General features: G+C 43.6%; 1 protein-coding gene across 1 annotated transcript in view; it reads right to left on the bottom strand.

Annotated features, from left to right (window-relative positions):
- Window positions 1-1787: 1787 nt before the first annotated feature.
- The window catches only part of FAM91A1 (family with sequence similarity 91 member A1), a 35946-nt gene continuing 19881 nt past the window's right edge, over window positions 1788-17852 (bottom strand). The window contains exons 16-24 of the mRNA XM_081012574.1: window positions 13449-13597; window positions 12172-12306; window positions 10856-10969; window positions 10153-10225; window positions 9334-9483; window positions 7892-7999; window positions 7650-7773; window positions 7439-7508; window positions 1788-6239 (exon numbers count right to left, since the gene is read on the bottom strand). Of these exons, the coding sequence (XP_080868700.1) occupies window positions 6024-6239; window positions 7439-7508; window positions 7650-7773; window positions 7892-7999; window positions 9334-9483; window positions 10153-10225; window positions 10856-10969; window positions 12172-12306; window positions 13449-13597 (1139 nt within the window). The 3' untranslated portion in view covers window positions 1788-6023. The remainder of the gene's footprint in view (window positions 6240-7438; window positions 7509-7649; window positions 7774-7891; window positions 8000-9333; window positions 9484-10152; window positions 10226-10855; window positions 10970-12171; window positions 12307-13448; window positions 13598-17852) is intronic.

The following is a 17852-nucleotide window of genomic DNA, read 5'->3' as shown; positions in this document are numbered from 1 at the left end:
AGATGCTCAGGCACACACACAAAAACAGGCAGCTAAAATTTCTTCCTGGATTTACTTGTGTGTTGGTGAATGGCTGTGAGCTCAGAACCGCAACACCTCAAGGGCCAACTCTCCTCGTATGAACCAACCCAGTTCCTGTGATCATAATCTGAGACCTTCATGTGCCTCCTCCATGAGAAGTCTGGAGGGTGGCAACCCGAGAACGGGCCTTTTCTGTAGTGGCTCCCCACTTGTGGAATGCTCTCCCCAGGGAAGCTCGCCTGGTGCCTTCATTAGAAACATTTAGGCACCAGCAAAAAACATTCCTCTTCAACCAGGCTTTGGGTTGATTTGACACCCAATACCCTTTTAAATGGGATGCGGGTGGTGCTGCGGGTTAAACCACAGAGCCTAGGACTTGCCGATCAAAAGGTCAGCGGTTTGAATCCCCGTGACGGGGTGAGCTCTTGTTGCTCGGTCCCTGCTCCTGCCCACCTAGCAGTTCGAAAGCACGTCAAAGTGCAAGTAGATAAATAGGTACCGCTCCGGCGGGAAGGTAAACGGCATTTCCGTGCACTGCTCTGGTTCGCCAGAAGCGGCTTAGTCATGCTGGCCACATGACCCGGAAGCTGTACACCGGCTTCTTTGGCCAGTAAAGCGAGATGAGCACCGCAACCCCAGAGTCGGTCACGACTGGACCTAATGGTCAGGGGTCCCTTTACCTTTTACCCTTTTAAATGTGATGTGGCAGCAGGGATTTTTGGTCTGTTGTTGTTCTTAATTTTATTATGAGTACTGTCGTTTTATGTTGTGAACTGCCCCGAGATCGAAAGATGAAGGGCAGTATACAAATTTAATAAATATAATACCACAAACCAGCCTGTGGACCTGAAAGCAGCCCAGAGGCAACTGCTGGCTTGCCCTCTGTATCATTCCAATAGTTAAAAGGACTCATGTATGATCAGCTGAATACTTCAGAGCAGCCTTCTGTAAGACAAAAGGGTTACAGCTAAGGCAAGAGATCCATGATCAGAATTCTTGAAGTTTTAATGTAATAGGTGCGTGGAAAGAGAGCTGAATTGGGGTAGCGCCAGTGAGAAACTGGAACGTTTCCATTGGGCCTCTTTCTCTGTTTACGACCCCTGCCCCAACCCCTATTTGAACACCTAGAGAAAGAGTGACAAATGCCTTTATAGTGTTTTTGCCCTGCTTTGGAGATTGGCAAGAGAAGCCATTTAATTAAGAATGGCTTAGGGCAAAGGGTTAACCCTCCTCTTGAGATTGAGAAGTTGAAACCGACAGATTCATCTTTCTTCCAGCCTTAAGTTGGTCGCATTCTTGCAAATGTTTTGAGAAAAGGTTCTCACAAAAATGAACACTGACATTTTAGTGTTCATTTCTCCTAATGCACCATTTTTATATATGCCATTTCCCTCCTAACATGTACATCCCCGAAAACAAGTTTTCCTAATATAACACAGTTCTGTTTGCTATTTTCAGCAATATTTGCTACCTGGCGTCCTAATTGCGCCAAAAGTTATTCTACCACCCTTTTATAGTGTGGTGTTTTAACGCTTTCCCTTTTCTTGTAATTTTACATTCTTGTAAGTCACTCTGGGGACTTTTGGAAGGGCAGCGTATAGAATCAACTGCATACAGAACTGGCAAATCACACCGTGCTACTCCAAGGAATGGAGTCAGCTCACACATTCAAGTTTCTGCAACCAAGTTAACATAATCGCACACATGAACTCAATCCCTGCCAAAAAGCTCAATTTGTAGGATCAAGTAAGCAGTTCTAGAAAAGGTCCTGACCAGCAACACAGTTTTATTTGTAAACATTTATGTTACATATTCCAATAATTTAATCAAATACCAGGTTTTTGTACAGTTCACTGTATACTATCGACTACGTCGGAACAAAGCAACCGGGTTGCATTTAGGGCTGCTGGACTCCCACGCTTTTAAAACCTTCAAAATAGTATCGGAAACACTGGAGTACAATGAATTATAAGTGCACTGTGGAAATAAAGAATTCAAACTGCTGGGAAGTTGGGAGGGGACGGAATGGAAAAGATTAACATATATACATAGAAAAAAAAGGGATAATCCCAGTGAAACTGCCTTGAAAAAGGCTCCCAAGGCAAGTCCAGTTAAAAATACTATTTATGGATGTCTCATTTATTCCCAGATTCAAGCAGCAAAATACATCTTAGTCATGAAGCACACATAGATGAATAATGAAATGTTAAGGCCTAAAACATCGCAAACTTGATTTTTGACAAGGGAAAAGCTGGTGGGGGAAAAAAATAAAGGATTAAGCTCGACAGATTAAAAAAAATTTTTTTTTTGGTTGCATAAAGTTGTAGTCTTTGTTCACAGTACTTATAAGTAATTCAGATATGTCGTTACTGACCCACCCCGCTCAAACCACCCATGGCACATAGCCATTACGGACACTTTTTAACAACCACCCGCATACCCAATTTAAGATTCACCTTTCAGGACTCTTATGCAGGCTGTGATGGCATCAGCAGCAAAGGCATTGCCACTGAGTTTTCCATCTTGGGCTTAAAGCCGTCTAGCCAGGCCAGCATCCAAGATGGCGGCACTCACGCCACTAGCTTTAAGTGAGGTTTGAAGATTATAGTTGCACAGAAAAGAGGAGAGGGGTAAAATGATGCCTTGGGGCTGGGGAACAAAATAGGGAAGTTTATTCAAGTTGACCCTTAGGGGGATTTCAGCTCCTCTCTTATAACAGTAGAGATAAAGCTCCAGAATGCTTGGGATTTCCAGATGAGCCTTGACTCAGCATGCCATTCCACATTATAGTTTACACAAAGCAGAACGCTATCAGCATTACAAAGCTACGCTACGGCATCGTTTTCATTAAGGCCTCCCTGCTCCACTAATTAGAACTTTCATTCCAAGTTTAAACATTATATGATGTGGGGAATCCCTGGATCTCCTTGCGTTTTGCTCTTTTTAAAACTAGCTGGGGGGTTGGAAGTGTCCAAATTTTCAACATTTTTTTTTTTTTTTTTTGCTTGCTGGGGGGCAACTGAGACTTGGAAAATGGCATAGGTGAGTTAACCACCCAACTACTGCTCTCTCATCATATTTGGAGGCCCCAGTGGCTGCTTTAAAGTAAAAGCAAAAATAAAATAAAATAAAAAGGTGTTAGTAGATCCAACCAATGGATCTCTTGCATCATGTGCAGATTTAACAGCTGGGCAGGTGGTACGCAAAACAGTTCCTCTTAGGATAGTTCCCAGGGGTGGGAAACCAACTTAATTCTGTCTTACTTGCATTTCCACGGGGGGTTGGAATGTTGTAGTTGCAATACACATGTCGTTTCTTTAAAACAGTTCAGCTTTGAAGATTGCCAACTGATTTACTGATTTCTGCTCTTGTGGCTTCCAATGGTAGCTTGATATGCTAGCGTTAGCAGGCGAAGAGATGCTTCTGCTGCGGAAGTCTTCAGCCTGCTGATTCCGCATATCAAGCGACTATCAGATGGAAGGCAGAAGAAAGTCAGGCTCGTGTCGTTCTGTTTTGATTGATCATTTGAGAGCCCTAGAGATCACCCATCCCAAACCCACCTTTCCTTTTGTTAGAAGGCGAGAAAAACAACCACTGCTCTATTTCCAGTATGATGGCTGAGCTGAAACTTTTTTTAAAAAAATAAGTCAACGAGGTACTCATGTGCACGCTAAACTACTTCATCAAGCGATGCTCTGCGTTGCATGCAGCCTCAGAGTCCCATTCCCCCCCGCCCACTTGTTGCAGGTGCAGGAAAGGCAGAAAAAAAGTGAGAGTTGGCTAAAAACCTTACTATCTGTGCAAATTCTTATTCATTCCCGCTTTTCAAATGAAAGGGAAACCTTCACTTCCAGAAATATTGTGTAAAAATAATAATAAGGGGAAATGGCTGGTGGGGGTGGGGAGGAGGAGATTCAATTTCCAACCATAAGAATGCAAGGTCATTTTTCTACATTTCCCCCCAGTTTCAAAATATGCCCAGTAAATCCTGTGCCATTGCTCTGTATTTTTTTTAAGAAAAGGCAAAGAAGAAGAGAGGAGCTAAATACTGCAATCTGTTTATGAATGTGACTTAGTTGCTTTCTGGGTTCTTGGTCCCCAAAACTTCCCTGCTGATGTGCATTAAAAAACAACAGTCCCAGAACTGCTATTCCAGTAAAGCAAATAACTAACCACCTTTCCCCCCAAAGCCCTGACATCAAACATTTTGGACCACAATGATTTTTATACCAAAGGTTCTTATTCTTAACTTTTCACAGCTGCTTTCCCCCCTCCCTTTCAACATTTCGCAGCTGTTGAGAAGACCCTGAAACTAGAAGAACCACAGGACAGTTTTTGTATAAACTACGCGAATATAACTGTTACACAACACTGCATACATTTCTCTTGCCTTCCGAGGAAGGGAGCCTTGATAAAATCTAGAAAGGAATGAAATGAAACCTCCAATTAACATTATTTTCATGATGAAACACCCGCCATCCCCCAGGTATGGCCACAATCCACTGCAAAGTTTTCCTGCAGAAGCCCAACTGAGCAAGTGGGAGTTGCAAAAGAGCATTTCCTGGGCTGGCCCTGTTATGGGGCGTAGGAAACTTCCCAGTAGATTGTGCCCAGTTTCTTCCAGTGAGAGACCAGGCTTGCTTACAGTTACAGCTCTGTTAGTTTTTGTCTATTCCTACGTGGAAGAGGAGAGGCTCAATGTGAGCCTGGCCTGATTCTGGGCGTTCAATTCCTTTCTCCAGTAACCACGTCAGTCATCAGAGGGAAGAGCCCACTGGTTATAAGAAACGCAGCTTCCGCAGCATGGAACAGATGCTACGCAGTGCAAATATTTCGTGGGTTTCACCCAGTGTTCTCCAAAGCAGATCAACCATTCTGTGTCGCCGCCTGCTTAGAACCTATTCACACAAACACATTCCTCTGTAAGGCGTGCTCGAAACTTTATGGGAAGTCACCGCCACGTGCAGATTCGGTCTTGGGGCAGAAGTGGCAAGTCAAGACACCGAATTCCAGACATGGCAGTGGATTCACACATCTGGCTTGTTATGGGATGAAAGCCATCACAGGTCGAGATTTTTTGTAAAGCTACCGCATCATGAAGTGGCTGTGCAGAGTAGGCTCTCAACTAGCTTTGGACAAAAGGAGGCAAGAGCAAAAGGTTCTCAATTCCTGCCCTCACCCTTCCAGTCTACTGTGCCAACAAAGGAAGCTGGAGAAAATAAAGTGTATTATCAACAAGAACTTCTCCGTACAGACAGCACCACATTTAACACTGGTGTAATCCCATCAAACTGCAAGGTTCCACCAAGGACGAAAAAAAATATTACTCCCATCTCTCTAAGTTTTCCTATGACGCTTCTGTAGGTGCTTTTAAGCTTCAGATTAAAATCATTTACAAAGCATCATCAGCAGACTGATGTGACTACCTCCTAACTATCCTTTTTAATCAGGTAGTTAATAATTATTAAGTACGTCAGTGGTAGAACCCTGCCGTCCCCCTCTCTCCCATCAGTCACTGATACTTTTGTTAAACTATTTTAATACAACTTGTGCCTTTCTAATGCCAAAAGCTATTAACTGTTGTGTGTTATTACGATTTTAAAAAAAAAAAAAAAGCAAGTTTAAGGTCTGCACCACAAACGTATAAAATTACTATTATCTACTGTGACAGTATAGAAATTCAAACATCAGAAAGCCTACGAAGGGCGCTTTCAGTTATAAAAGAAAGATCGATTGTCTTGAGATAAAAAGAGAGGCAGGCTTGACAACTAAGAAGCTTTTTGTTGAAGCATGACATGCAGTAATGAACAGGTGGGCGAGAGAGGATGCATCTCCCCCAGGTTAAAAGTGCAGCACTACACACTTTGATAACACTATTGTTGCAGAGGTCATGCTGTGGGTAGCAGTACACTTCCGGGGAGGTTGGCACTGTAAGTCGAATGCAGTTGGTCACCCGGAAGGAAAAGGCAAAATGTGAACCACGCCAGGGCGAACCCCTCGAGCTATTTCAGGGGTTCGGGTGGCACAGTTGCAATAAGGACAGAGGAAGGAGACCGCCCGTTCCACTCTGACAATGTACCGTCCTTGAACATCAGGTTCTTGGCTGGAAGGGGAACGCCTGCGTCGGCAGAGGATGGGTGGGAAAGTAAACTTGAAGTAGAAGAGGAGGAAGAGGAGAAACTGGCTTCTGAAAGTAATTCCATAGTTGAAATGCTTTCCTGAGGAGGGAAAGAGGGAAACGTGCTTCAGTAGGATTACCGGTTGGCATTCGTTTTTGCCAAACAAGTGACTCACAGTCCCAAATTCTCGATTGGCTACTGCATATTATTATTCCTATTATTCCCCACCCATGTGACTGGGTTGCCCTAGTCCAGGGATCAGCAAACTTTTTCAGCAGGGGGCCGGTCCACTGTCCCTCAGACCTTGTGGGGGGCCAGACTATATATTTTTTTTTGGGGGGGGGAATGAACAAACTCCTATGCCCCACAAATAACCCAGAGATGCAGTTTAAATAAAAGGACACATTGTACTCATGTGAAAACACACTGATTCCTGGACCATCCGTGGGCCGGATTTAGAAGGTGATTGGGCCGGATCTGGCCCCCAGGCCTTAGTTTGCCTACCCATGCCCTAGCCACTCTGGGCAGCTTACAACATATATAAAAACATAATAAAACATTAAACATTTCCCTATATGCCTTCAGATGTCCTTGACAACAGGAGGTGCCAGTGCCAGGGGTCCTTTAGCAATTTTGACTCTTGATGAGCAGAGGCAGGGGTCTTGCTAGTATTCACAAACCTAGTAAGCCTTGGTTGGCTTCTCTTTTATTAACCAAACAGCTTCCTCTTTAATGGCCAAAGGACCCAGGACAAATCCCATCCTTTCCTTTTTCCTTTCTCCATTCTCTTATCCCCTTGCCAAATTTATAGGAGGTAGTGGAGCTGTGACGCTTGGCACATGCCCAGAGGCTTTTGGTGTCAGAAAGGGCTTCTTAAAGCCTAGGATCCTGCAACTACTATGTCACCACTGCTATGTCAAGTAGAGATTAAGGCCCTCTAGAGAAACCAGGCTAGCAGGCAGGACAGACAGAGGTAGCAGAGGAGGCACTATGTGGATGCAAGTCTGTCAGAAAAGAGGTTTGATAACACCAGTGGTCCTGGTGGCCTTCAGGTTGAGAAAACGTGCAACTAGGTACAAAGTCATGAAACAAACCCACAACATTGTCCAGGGAGGTATGGAGAATAAAGCTACAGAACCAGACAGATGTTTTTCCTTGTCTCATTCAGCAAGCACCCTTTAGCATTACATCAGTTAAAAAGAACATCGAGAAATGCAAGTTTGCAATGCGTTTACGTCAAAAAGGAACCTCTATGTAAATATTAATGCATATGCAATTTTTAAACAATATATATTTACCTGGAATGAATGAACAAAGTTAAGGACCTGTAGAGAAAGTTTTCTACTGGAATGTAACAGTTTTTGAAGGCTGTCAAAAGATCAGAAAACATATACAATGTCAAACAAGTAGTTCATGGGATCCATGTGCATGCTGAACACTTAACTGCTTCATTTCTACCTCTGCTGAAAGATGTGCAGGCAAACAGTTTAGGTCCCAGCAAGTCCTCACCTCTCTCTGCTACACAGTCCGTGGCTTGCGATTTTCCGGCAGACTTTCCGGTTTAACTCGGAGCTGAAGAGTGGAATTCCAAAGCACAATTCCAGGGGGACCCACTCCTGCTCTGTTGTGGGAACTGAACAGATACAGAGATGAGGCAATGTGGAATTTGGACTGCAGCTTATCTGCCCCAGCCAGCACTATCTTCCCAGTAACAAATTAAACCCTTTATTTTATTTTTTCAAAAGGATTACCTTCGGGACTTTGCTTAGCTGCCGAATCCATGGGTGGCTCTTCAATGACCATTTCAAATGATTCCGTGCTCCCATTTACATCCGAGCCAAGTGCCAGCTCTGGCTCGCCTTAGAGCAAAAAAAACACACAAGCCATTTAAGCTATATTCATGAGCAACAGCTGTTATGATCCAGCAGCTCTGGACGGAACACAGTGCTGCACAAGCTCACACATCAGGAATTCACCTTCCCTCCTCCCACCTGCGCCTTCAAAATCTGCTCTGGAGGGTCCCTCAAGTCTGCTTTGTTCCCATTTACATCCGAGCAGACAGTATTGCTCAGTTATGCCCTGTGCATTCACATCCCCAATGGCTTCTCTATTACGAACATTCTTGGCATTATCTGGTATCTGGCCATGCGCAGGATGCTTCCTTTTAGCATAACCCTTGAAGGTGTGGGATTCACAATATTATGATGGTGGATTGGGAGAAATTGTGGAAAAAAGGAATTAAATTTACAGCATGTAATGTATTAAGAGAAAATCGGATGAAAATGATGTACAGATGGTACTTAACACCAGTGAAGTTAGCAAAAACGTATCATACTCATGATAATAAATAATGGAAATGTAAGGAAAAAGAAGGAACCTTTTACCACATGTGGTGGACGTGCCCCAAGGTAAAAGACTTCTGGGGAAGGATTTATAACGAATTGAAAAAAGTGTTGAAAAACACATTTATTAAGAAACCAGAACCCTTTTTACTTGGTATAGTGGGGGGTGAAATCCCCAAAAAGGATGTTACTTTTTTTCTGTATGCCACAACAGCTGCAAGAATATTACTAGCGAAGAACTGGAAGAAACAAGATCTACCAACTATCGAAGAATGGCAGATGAAGATGATGGACTATATGGAACTTGCGGAACTGACTGGGAGACTCCGAGACCAGAGAGAAGAGACGGTGGAAGAAGATTGGAAGAAGTTTAAAGAATATTTGGAAAAAAAAAGTTAATATTTAAATCTTAGAATAGCTTTGGAAGTGGATATAAACTGTAGGGTTAGAAGTAGAAGATAGTGTATTTTAAAATAGTATTATTTGTAAGTGATAACATGTGAAGATTTTTATGGTAAAAGTAAGCTTGATAAAAAAAATGGTTAAAAATTATGATATATGTAAACTGCTAAAGATGAGGTAAAATGAAAATCAGATGGGGGGGGGACTTGTATTGTTTGTTTTTTCTGTTTGTGTTGTTTAGTTGTGTTATAAAATGAATAAATTTTTTTGGGAAAATAAAAGGTGTGGGATTCAGGAATCCACCCCCTTAGCTCCAAGATTCCTAGCGGATGCTCAGTATGGCTTGCTTCCCTTCCACCACCTTTCATTCACTGCACACAAGGAACTCGGCACAGATCCAAATGCTAGAAGCCTCCACATCTGACAACCAAGTTTTACCGCTGACCAACCTTTTCCATCAGAAGCATCACTCAGCTTCCTGTGCACGTGGTGGCTGAAAGGGTTCAACATGGTTACGTAGCCGCAGAAGTGCTGCAAATCCATCTTTTCCCTTAATATCCTCAACGCTTTGTGAACACCCATGTTGAGACGAGAAAAATCTAAACACAAAGGGGAAAAACACGTCAAATGGCAATTTTACTAAGCGAAAAGAAAAGAAAAGAAGAAAAAAGGTTGCATCACTGCAGCCACCAGTTTTAAAAAGATTAGAGATTGCAGTGGCAAAGAAATCTAGCAAAACAGCAAGTCCCGCCTCCCTTTACTTCCCCACAAAGAAAGACAATGCAGAACAGTGCAAGGGAGTGGGAATGGGGAAGCAAGCTTTTGGAATCATTGTTAATTGACAACAATGATCAGTGGCTTTCATGTCTGCATCATGTTTTATTGGGGGGGTGGGCAGGCTGGGAAAGTGTATTATCAGTTACATTATTCCTAACCAAAATATCATTCAAAAGGTAGTGATTAAATTCTCACAGCAACATACAAGTCTGATACCCACTAAGCCAAAAGCAAAGTGGAGGACTATAGCTTTGTGGCAGAGAAACATGCTTTGCGTGCATGTGTTTCGCAGGTTCAATCCCCAGCGTCTCCAGCCAGCAGGTGATGGGAAATGCCTGAAATCCTGGACAGAAACTTGCCAATTTCCCCCTTTCCTTGTTACCCTTTAGTATCACCTTGTTCCTGTGAGCAGCAAGGTGCGGTTTTGAGGGTTCAATCACGCACAAATTGTCTCTGAGCGGAGAATGCCAGTACAAGAAAACATGAGTTACCTCCTTGCAGTTCTGTTTCATCAAATGGAAATGGCATATGGACAGTTTCCCCCATACCACGCATACCATGTCCCTAAACACCAAAGTGAGAGTTAAGGCACAAAATCCATGTCAACGTGACAATCTCCAGCTCTTCAAAGGCGCCTAGCCCTCATTGATCACGGGGAATTACTGCCAGAGAACCAAGAACCTAAGGTGCCATGATCCACACCCCATCTCCATTAATACTAAATTCTGCAGAATTAACAGAATGGAAACTCTCTGTTGTCGGTTGATAAGAGTTCAGTTAGTAAGATCAAGGTTCCTTTAATAGTAAGGACAAAATCCCAGTATGGTTTCAAGATAGGATACTTTTTCTTGAGAAATACGATCAAGAATTGGGAGTCAGGGGAAGGGGAAGGGGAGAAGATAGGTGATGGAATCCAACAACATCTGGGAGGTTACCAGGCTGGCTAAGTCTGGTCTAAAAAAATCATCTGAGCCACAGGCCATCACAATATAGTCTGTTCTCATATTCCAAGAGTTAATTACAAGCACCTCAAATAAGAAACTGCATTAAATTAGCCATCTTCCAGCCACCATTGGACATCTGTATATTATGCAAACTAGCTTTAATTCTCACTCCTTTTCTGCCACGTCCTCCGCAACTCTCTGGTCCAGCAGAAATATCAGAAGTTTCATATTTATACAAGTTGTTCCTTACCTGAATCAGAACAGCAGAATGGGTTAAAGCATCATTCAGCATGGTGAGCACATTGGAAGTTGGGACGACTCCTGGGTCATGCCCCCAAGATGTTATTAGTAAGCGGTCATAGCCCTAGGGAGTAGAAGTGAAGACACAGCTGTCAGATTAAGACTGAAAGGTCTATAGAGTTGCAGCAAGAGAAAAGTCCTCCACTGTCTGCATCCATCTGGCTTTGCTTTTCAAGCTCTCTTTTCAGCCTGAATTAAGGGGTTTAGTTTTTCTGCTGGTAGGAAAAAAAGAAATATCCCAAATCTTATTTGTGCAAGTTGAATTGTTTCAAAAATCTGAAAAGTAATGCAATCATCCTATTTGTACTGATTTATTGGCACACATGCTTTTCAATTAATTTAGAGACAATTTGTTATCTACATGTCTGTATTACCTATTAACACCGGAACTTGTGGCCCCCTAGATGCTGTTGGGAGTCTCATGCTCTGCTGACTGAGCCATCTCAGCTCTCTAGAGCAGGCATAGGCCAACTCGGCCCTCCAGATGTTTTGGGACTACAACTCCCACCACCCCCGACCACTGGTCCTGTTAGCTAGGGATGATGGGAGTTGTAGTTCCAAAACATCTGGAGGGCCGAGTTTGCCTATGCCTGCTCTAGAGCTATTTATACAAAACACTGATCTGAACCCAAAAGTGGAACATGACCAAAGGCCTATTACCCCAGAATTAAGATCGCCCACATTTCCAGTGAAACAGCTTACCTTGCTGAAACCAGCAATATCAAAAGCAACACGCTGGCCAGAAACAATTACAATGTGAAAAACTTTATAGGAATAATGAAAACATCAAAACTAACAAACTGAAGTCTCTGAAAGTCCTTGAATGAATCACGGTGCCAGATTTTACCCGGCGGAGAACAAGCTGTGAAGCTTTGTATACTCAGTAAATGTCCAATTCTGATGTCCAACTCTGAACTCTGAATTCTTCATCAGCCAATTAGTTCAACACTCGTAAAGTAGAAAGATATGTAATTTCTTCATTAACCAATCTTTTTTTCAAATAGATATAATATATATGAGAATGAAAAATACTCTGGAACAGTGCTCATGTGATTATTCCTATAATGTTTTTCACATTGTAATTGTTTCTGACCATCGTGTTGCTTTTGATATTGCTGGCTCATATTTTGCAACACAGGGGTTTGTTTGTTTACCTTGCTGAAACCAGCAGCTTCAGGTGTTATATGCAAACGCCAAAGGAGCGACAACTCCAGAATTAATACCATTACAGAAGACTCTCATTCCCTCCAAATACGTAATGCTTACCTGAAATATATCTGGAAGTTTTCGGAGTCTTGTTCCTTTAGATAACAACAGGGACGGAGGCCCTTGTCCAGTAATGTGATAAATGTAGAGCTTGAACCATACAGAACTGACTTCTGGAATAGCTGGTCCAATATGCTAGGGAAAGATGAAAAAGGCACCCACTGAAGCAAGAACAAGACGAACGTTGCTGTTATAAACTTGATTTGCAGTAACAGGACTTCTTCTATAACACCAACTGCAGTTTCACTCCTGACTAATATTGAGAAGCAGAAAAGCATTTGGGAAGGCATGTTGGTGACTCCTCACCAGTGGGGCTTCCCTGCCAGCAGAAACCAGCAGCGCTGGGCAGAACTGGATGGAGACCTCTGCTGCATCCAAACCCCTTGCAGCATGGCAGAGCCACAGTTTGGGTGTAAAGCTCGCAGTATCTTTTCTTTTTTAGAAAAGCCTTTTAAGCACTTCCTACAGACTCATTGGGGACGTGGGTGGCACTGTGGGTTAAACCACAGGGCCTAGGACTTGCCGATCAGAAGGTCAGCGGTTCGAATCCCCGTGACGGGGTGAGCTTTCAGGTCATGTGGCCAGCATGACTAAGCCGCTTCTGGCGAACCAGAGCAGCGCACGGAAACGCCGTTTACCTTCCCGCCTGGAGTGGTACCTATTTATCTACTTGCACTTCGAGGTGCTTTCGAACTGCTAGGTTGGCAGGAGCAGGGACCGAGCAACGGGAGCTCACCCCGTCGCCGGGATTCGAACCGCCGACCTTCTGATCGGCTAGTCCTAGGCTCTGTGGTTTAACCCACGGTGCCACCCGCGTCCCGAGTTAGATGGATCAGTGGTCTGAATGGGTAGAAGGAAACTTCTGACGTTCTCTTCCCCTTGCACCACCTTTGCTGCTCAAAGATCTGCCATGCAGAGCTTGGGGACTCTCTGAAGCAGTAAGGAATGTTAGTGCATGGTGGTGCAAGGGGAAGGGGAGTCCGGCAAAAATAAAATAAAATGCTGTTCCAGCCCTGTGCTCTGGGGAGTGGGGGGAGAGAGACTCTGCCAGACCCCAGACCCCTCTGCAAACAGAAGGGGCTGTCTTCCAGCTGTGGAGGGTTAGTTCGATAAAGCCATGCAAAAGCAATAAAGTCAACTTTTTGGAAGAAAAGCAGAAACACAGATAAAGAGTGCATGCACACTGCTGACCAAAAGCCTTCCGTAAATACTAAAAGCAAAGCGTCACACAGGAAGTAACCCTCCCATTTCATTTCTGGGGAGATTTCCTCTCTTACCTGGGGTGTGCAGCTACTGATGGGTCGGATTTCGTTGGTGAGAGGCGCCATGGAGACCAGCAGCGTGTAGTTTTTGTTCAAAACTCTGCTGCAGGTAGCAGGGTCCAAGCCAAGCAAGCTTTCGCAGCGCAGCAAATCCAGAGGGAAACCTACATCAACGATGTCAAAGACACTTGGAATACAGATAGAGAACGAACATGTACAACTGAAAGGGGTACAGGAAGGGGGGAGGAAAAATACAGATTTAGACGGGTCTCTTCTCTCTTCCTAGATAAAATCTCAACACAACAACTTAAAGATGCTATCAGCTAGGGAGGGGTAGGCAAGATGGTGCCCTCCAGATGTTGTCAGACTACAACTCCTATCACTCCTAGCCAGCATGGTCAGGAATGATGGAAACCGGAGTCCATAACCATACGGAAGGCACTGTGTATGCCACCTACCCCATGGTAAATCAGCTTTGATGCATACCACTAGCCACAAGGAAAGTTACATGTCAAAAGGAAATAACCGTTGAACCAAAGACTTATTTCATGCAAGTTTTATTTATTTACTTTGCCTTCCTTTGAATAGCAGGATCTCCTTCCACAACTGCTTTTGAACTGCCCCTCTGCTCTGAAGGGGTTCTGACTACGGGGGACCAAGGAGACAGCTGTTCAATAAATATAAATACAGACTCTCCATGGGTATGTGATTCTCTGTATCTGAATTTCTTGAACCGCTGTTCACTTACTGGGCAGTTCATTGGATACCAACCATGGATACATTTCAGGAATGGGCAACCAAGAATGATCAAGGGGCTGGAGCGGCTCCTCTATGTGGAAAGGTTATAACACTTGGGGATTTTGTTTTTTTTTTAAAAAAGAAAAAGAAAAAAGAAAAAAAGGTGGAAATGATAGAGGCGCATAAAATTATTCACTGTGTGGAGAAACTGGGAGAAAACTCTCTCTCTCTCTCTCTCTCACACACACACACACACACACACAGTTAGAACCTGGGGTCCTAGAATCATAGAACAGTAGAGTTCTGAGGATTGTCCAACCCCCTGAAATGCAGGAAAATGCAGCTGTCCCATACAGGGATTGAACCTGCAACCTTGGTGTTATCAGCACCACCACTCAGTGAAGCTGAACATAGAAGAAAAAGAAGTAGAAGAAGAGTTTAGATTTGATATCCTGCTTTATCACTACCTGAAGGAGTCTCAAAGCAGCTAACATTCTCCTTTCCCTTCCTCCCCCACAACAAACACTCTGTGAGGTGAGTGGGGCTGAGAGACTTCAGAGAAGTGTGACTAGCCCAAGGTCACCCAGCAGCTGCATGTGGAGGAGCGGAGGCGCGAATCCGGTTCCCCAGATTACGAGTCTACCGCTCTTAACCACTACACTGCACTGGATCTATAGGGAGATTAAAGGCAGGCAAATGCATCTATACTTCTTCACTCAGTGAGCTGTTAAACTATGGAATTTGCTGCCACAAGATGCAGGGATAGCCACCAGCTTGGACAGATTTAAAACAGAATTAGCCAAATTAGGAACCAGGAAATCAGGCCATTGGACCAGCATTGTCTACAATGCTGTGCACCTTCTGCATGCAAAGCAGATGGTCTACTGCTTAGCAATGGCTGTTCTCCAAACTCAAGAAGTTTTAGGCTTTCAGTGGCTACTAGCCACAATCGCTATGTTCCGCCTCCACTATGGGAGGTAGGGTGCCTCTGAATACCAGCAGCTGAGAAAGGGCACTGCTTCGCTCATGGCCTGATTTTGGGCTTCCCATAGGCATCTGGCTGGCTGCAGAGAGAACAGGATGCTGGACTAAATTGGCCTTTGGTCTGTTCGAGCTCCTATATATTCGGTGAAGGAAAGTTTATTCTATACTATTCTTTTCTCAGGCTCAAACTAGCATATACCGTATTTTTCGCCCCATAGGGCGCACCTAGTTTTTTTTGGGGGGGGGGATAAAGAAAAAAAATTTTTCCCCCCAGGCGCGGGGGAAGCCCGAGCTTCCCCCGACCCCAGCCCCCAGAACAGGCTGCTATCCGCAAGCCTAGGGAGCCCTGCGGGAACTCCCTCGGGCTCCTTAGGCTTGCGGATAGCTTCCTGAAGCGTGGAGAGCGGGAGAGGTTGGTGTGCACCGACCCCTCTCGCTCTCCAGGCTTCAGCAAAAGCCTGCATTCGCCCCATAGGATGCACACACAATTCCCCTTCATTTTTGGAGGGGAAAAAGTGCGTCCTATAGGGCGAAAAATACGGTAAATGCTGGTCACAATAAATCCCATTTTGAATAGGACATATGGATTTACAGCACTACATTCCTTAAAAAGGTAAAGGGACCCCTGACCATTAGGTCCAGTCGTGGCCGACTCTGGGGTTGCGGCGCTCATCTCGCTTTATTGGCCGAGGGAGCCGGCGTACAGCTTCCGGGTCATGTGGTCAGCATGACTAAGCTGCTTCTGGTGAACCAGAGCAGCACACGGAAATGCCATTTACCTTCCTGCCGGAGCGGGGACCGAGCAACGGGAGCTCACTCCTTCGCGGGGATTCGAACCGCCGACCTTTTGATCGGCAAGCCCAAGAGGCTCTGTGGTTTAACCCACAGCACCTCCCGCGTCCCTACTACATTCCTTAGCCTTTGCCAATTTTAAACCATAGTACCCAATTCAAGAACACTATCCAACATGATTTAGGAAATTTAAAGCATACTCAAGTCTAAAAAGATGAATGTCTTTTAAGCTTCTCCAGGGGGCATAAACCAACTGTGCAAGGTCAACTTCAAAAGTAAACCAACTGCATAAGCAGCTGGAAGCTACATAAATAGTATTCACCCCCCAAAACGAGCTGTAGATACTGTGACAAGTGAAGGCTTATTTAAGCAATTCATTATCTTGAGAGTATTAGTTCATGTCCTGTTCCCCCAACCCTCTCAAATGATCAAAAGACACTTTACCCACTGATAAGAGTGAATTGGTAGTGAAGAGTCCTCCACAATAACTGGGGTTCCTGCTCTGTATCTTTTTTATTCTATGTATACTTTTAAATGCTGTTGCCTGGGAATCTGACAGTTTTTGATAGGACTCGAACTGGATCTAGGTGACTGCACACACTGCTGAATGTTTTAAAGGGGTAAAAAAACTGACAGAGCAAGATAAATTCTTTCCCCATTAAAACAAAATTAACTCGATGGCATGCATATTTATGGTATGATAAGGTCAAAGCACACAAAGCATTTAAAAATCATACTGTTAGGAAAGCATTGTTTAATGTCTGGATAAGATACAAAGACTTATTGGAAAATAAAACCCCAAGGTGGCTGTCACCAATGGAAGCAAAAGCTCTGAAAAGGCTCAATATGGAGGCCAAATGGCCGACATATTGGGAAATTTTGGAGCAAGAAGGAGATAAATTGAGACTGCAGAGTTTTGAAAAATTAAAAAATAAAGTGAGAGATTGGCTCCACTACTATCAGATAATGGAGGCATATAATTTGGATAAGAAAATAGGCTTCCAAGTGGAAAAGTCAAAATTAGAAACAGAATTGTTAGAACCCAAAACTAAAAATTTGTCAAGAATGTATAACTTGCTGTTGAAATGGAATACTCAGGATGAAACGGTGAAATCTGCTATGATTAAATGGGCACAAGATGTTGGACATAATATTATGTTTGCTGACTGGGAACAGTTATGGACCACAGGTATGAAGTTTACGGCATGTAATGCCTTAAGAGAGAATATTATGAAAATGATATACAGGTGGTACATGACCCCAGTCAAGCTTGCAAAAATTTATCATTTGCCCGATAATAAATGTTGGAAATGTAAAGAAACTGAAGGTACATTCTTTCACCTTTGGTGGACGTGCCCAAAGATTAAGGCTTTCTGGGAAATGATATATAATGAACTGAAAAAGGTATTTAAATATACCTTTCTGAAGAAACCAGAGGCCTTTCTCTTGGGCATTGTCGGCCAACTGGTGCCAAAGAAGGACAGAACCTTTTTCATGTATGCTACAACAGCAGCAAGAATACTTATTGCAAAGTATTGGAAGACACAAGATCTACCCACTTTGGAAGAATGGCAGATGAAGGTGATTGACTACATGGAATTGGCGGAAATGACTGGCAGAATCCGAGACCAGGGAGAAGAGTCAGTGAAAGAAGACTGGAAAAAATTTAAGGACTATTTACAGAAATATTGTAAAATTAAGGAACTTTAGAAGGATGCTGGATAGAAATTAAGAGGTTTTTAGCTGTAATGCTTTAAGAGACATGGGAAAAAAAAAAGGTTAACAATTGGGTAAAAGACTAATGGTAAGGATTTGCTGAACCAACAAACTGAATTGGAATACAAAGAAGGGAGGTATGAGGAGGTCTGGGGAAATAAGAGTAAGGAAGATAGGTTATGGAACATT

Source organism: Podarcis pityusensis (assembly GCF_964106645.2).
Source record: "Podarcis pityusensis genome assembly, chromosome: 7".
NCBI classification, from domain to species: Eukaryota; Metazoa; Chordata; class Lepidosauria; order Squamata; family Lacertidae; genus Podarcis; species Podarcis pityusensis.
Note: the sequence above shows the minus strand (reverse complement) of the source record. Positions and strands in the feature narration are given on the sequence as shown.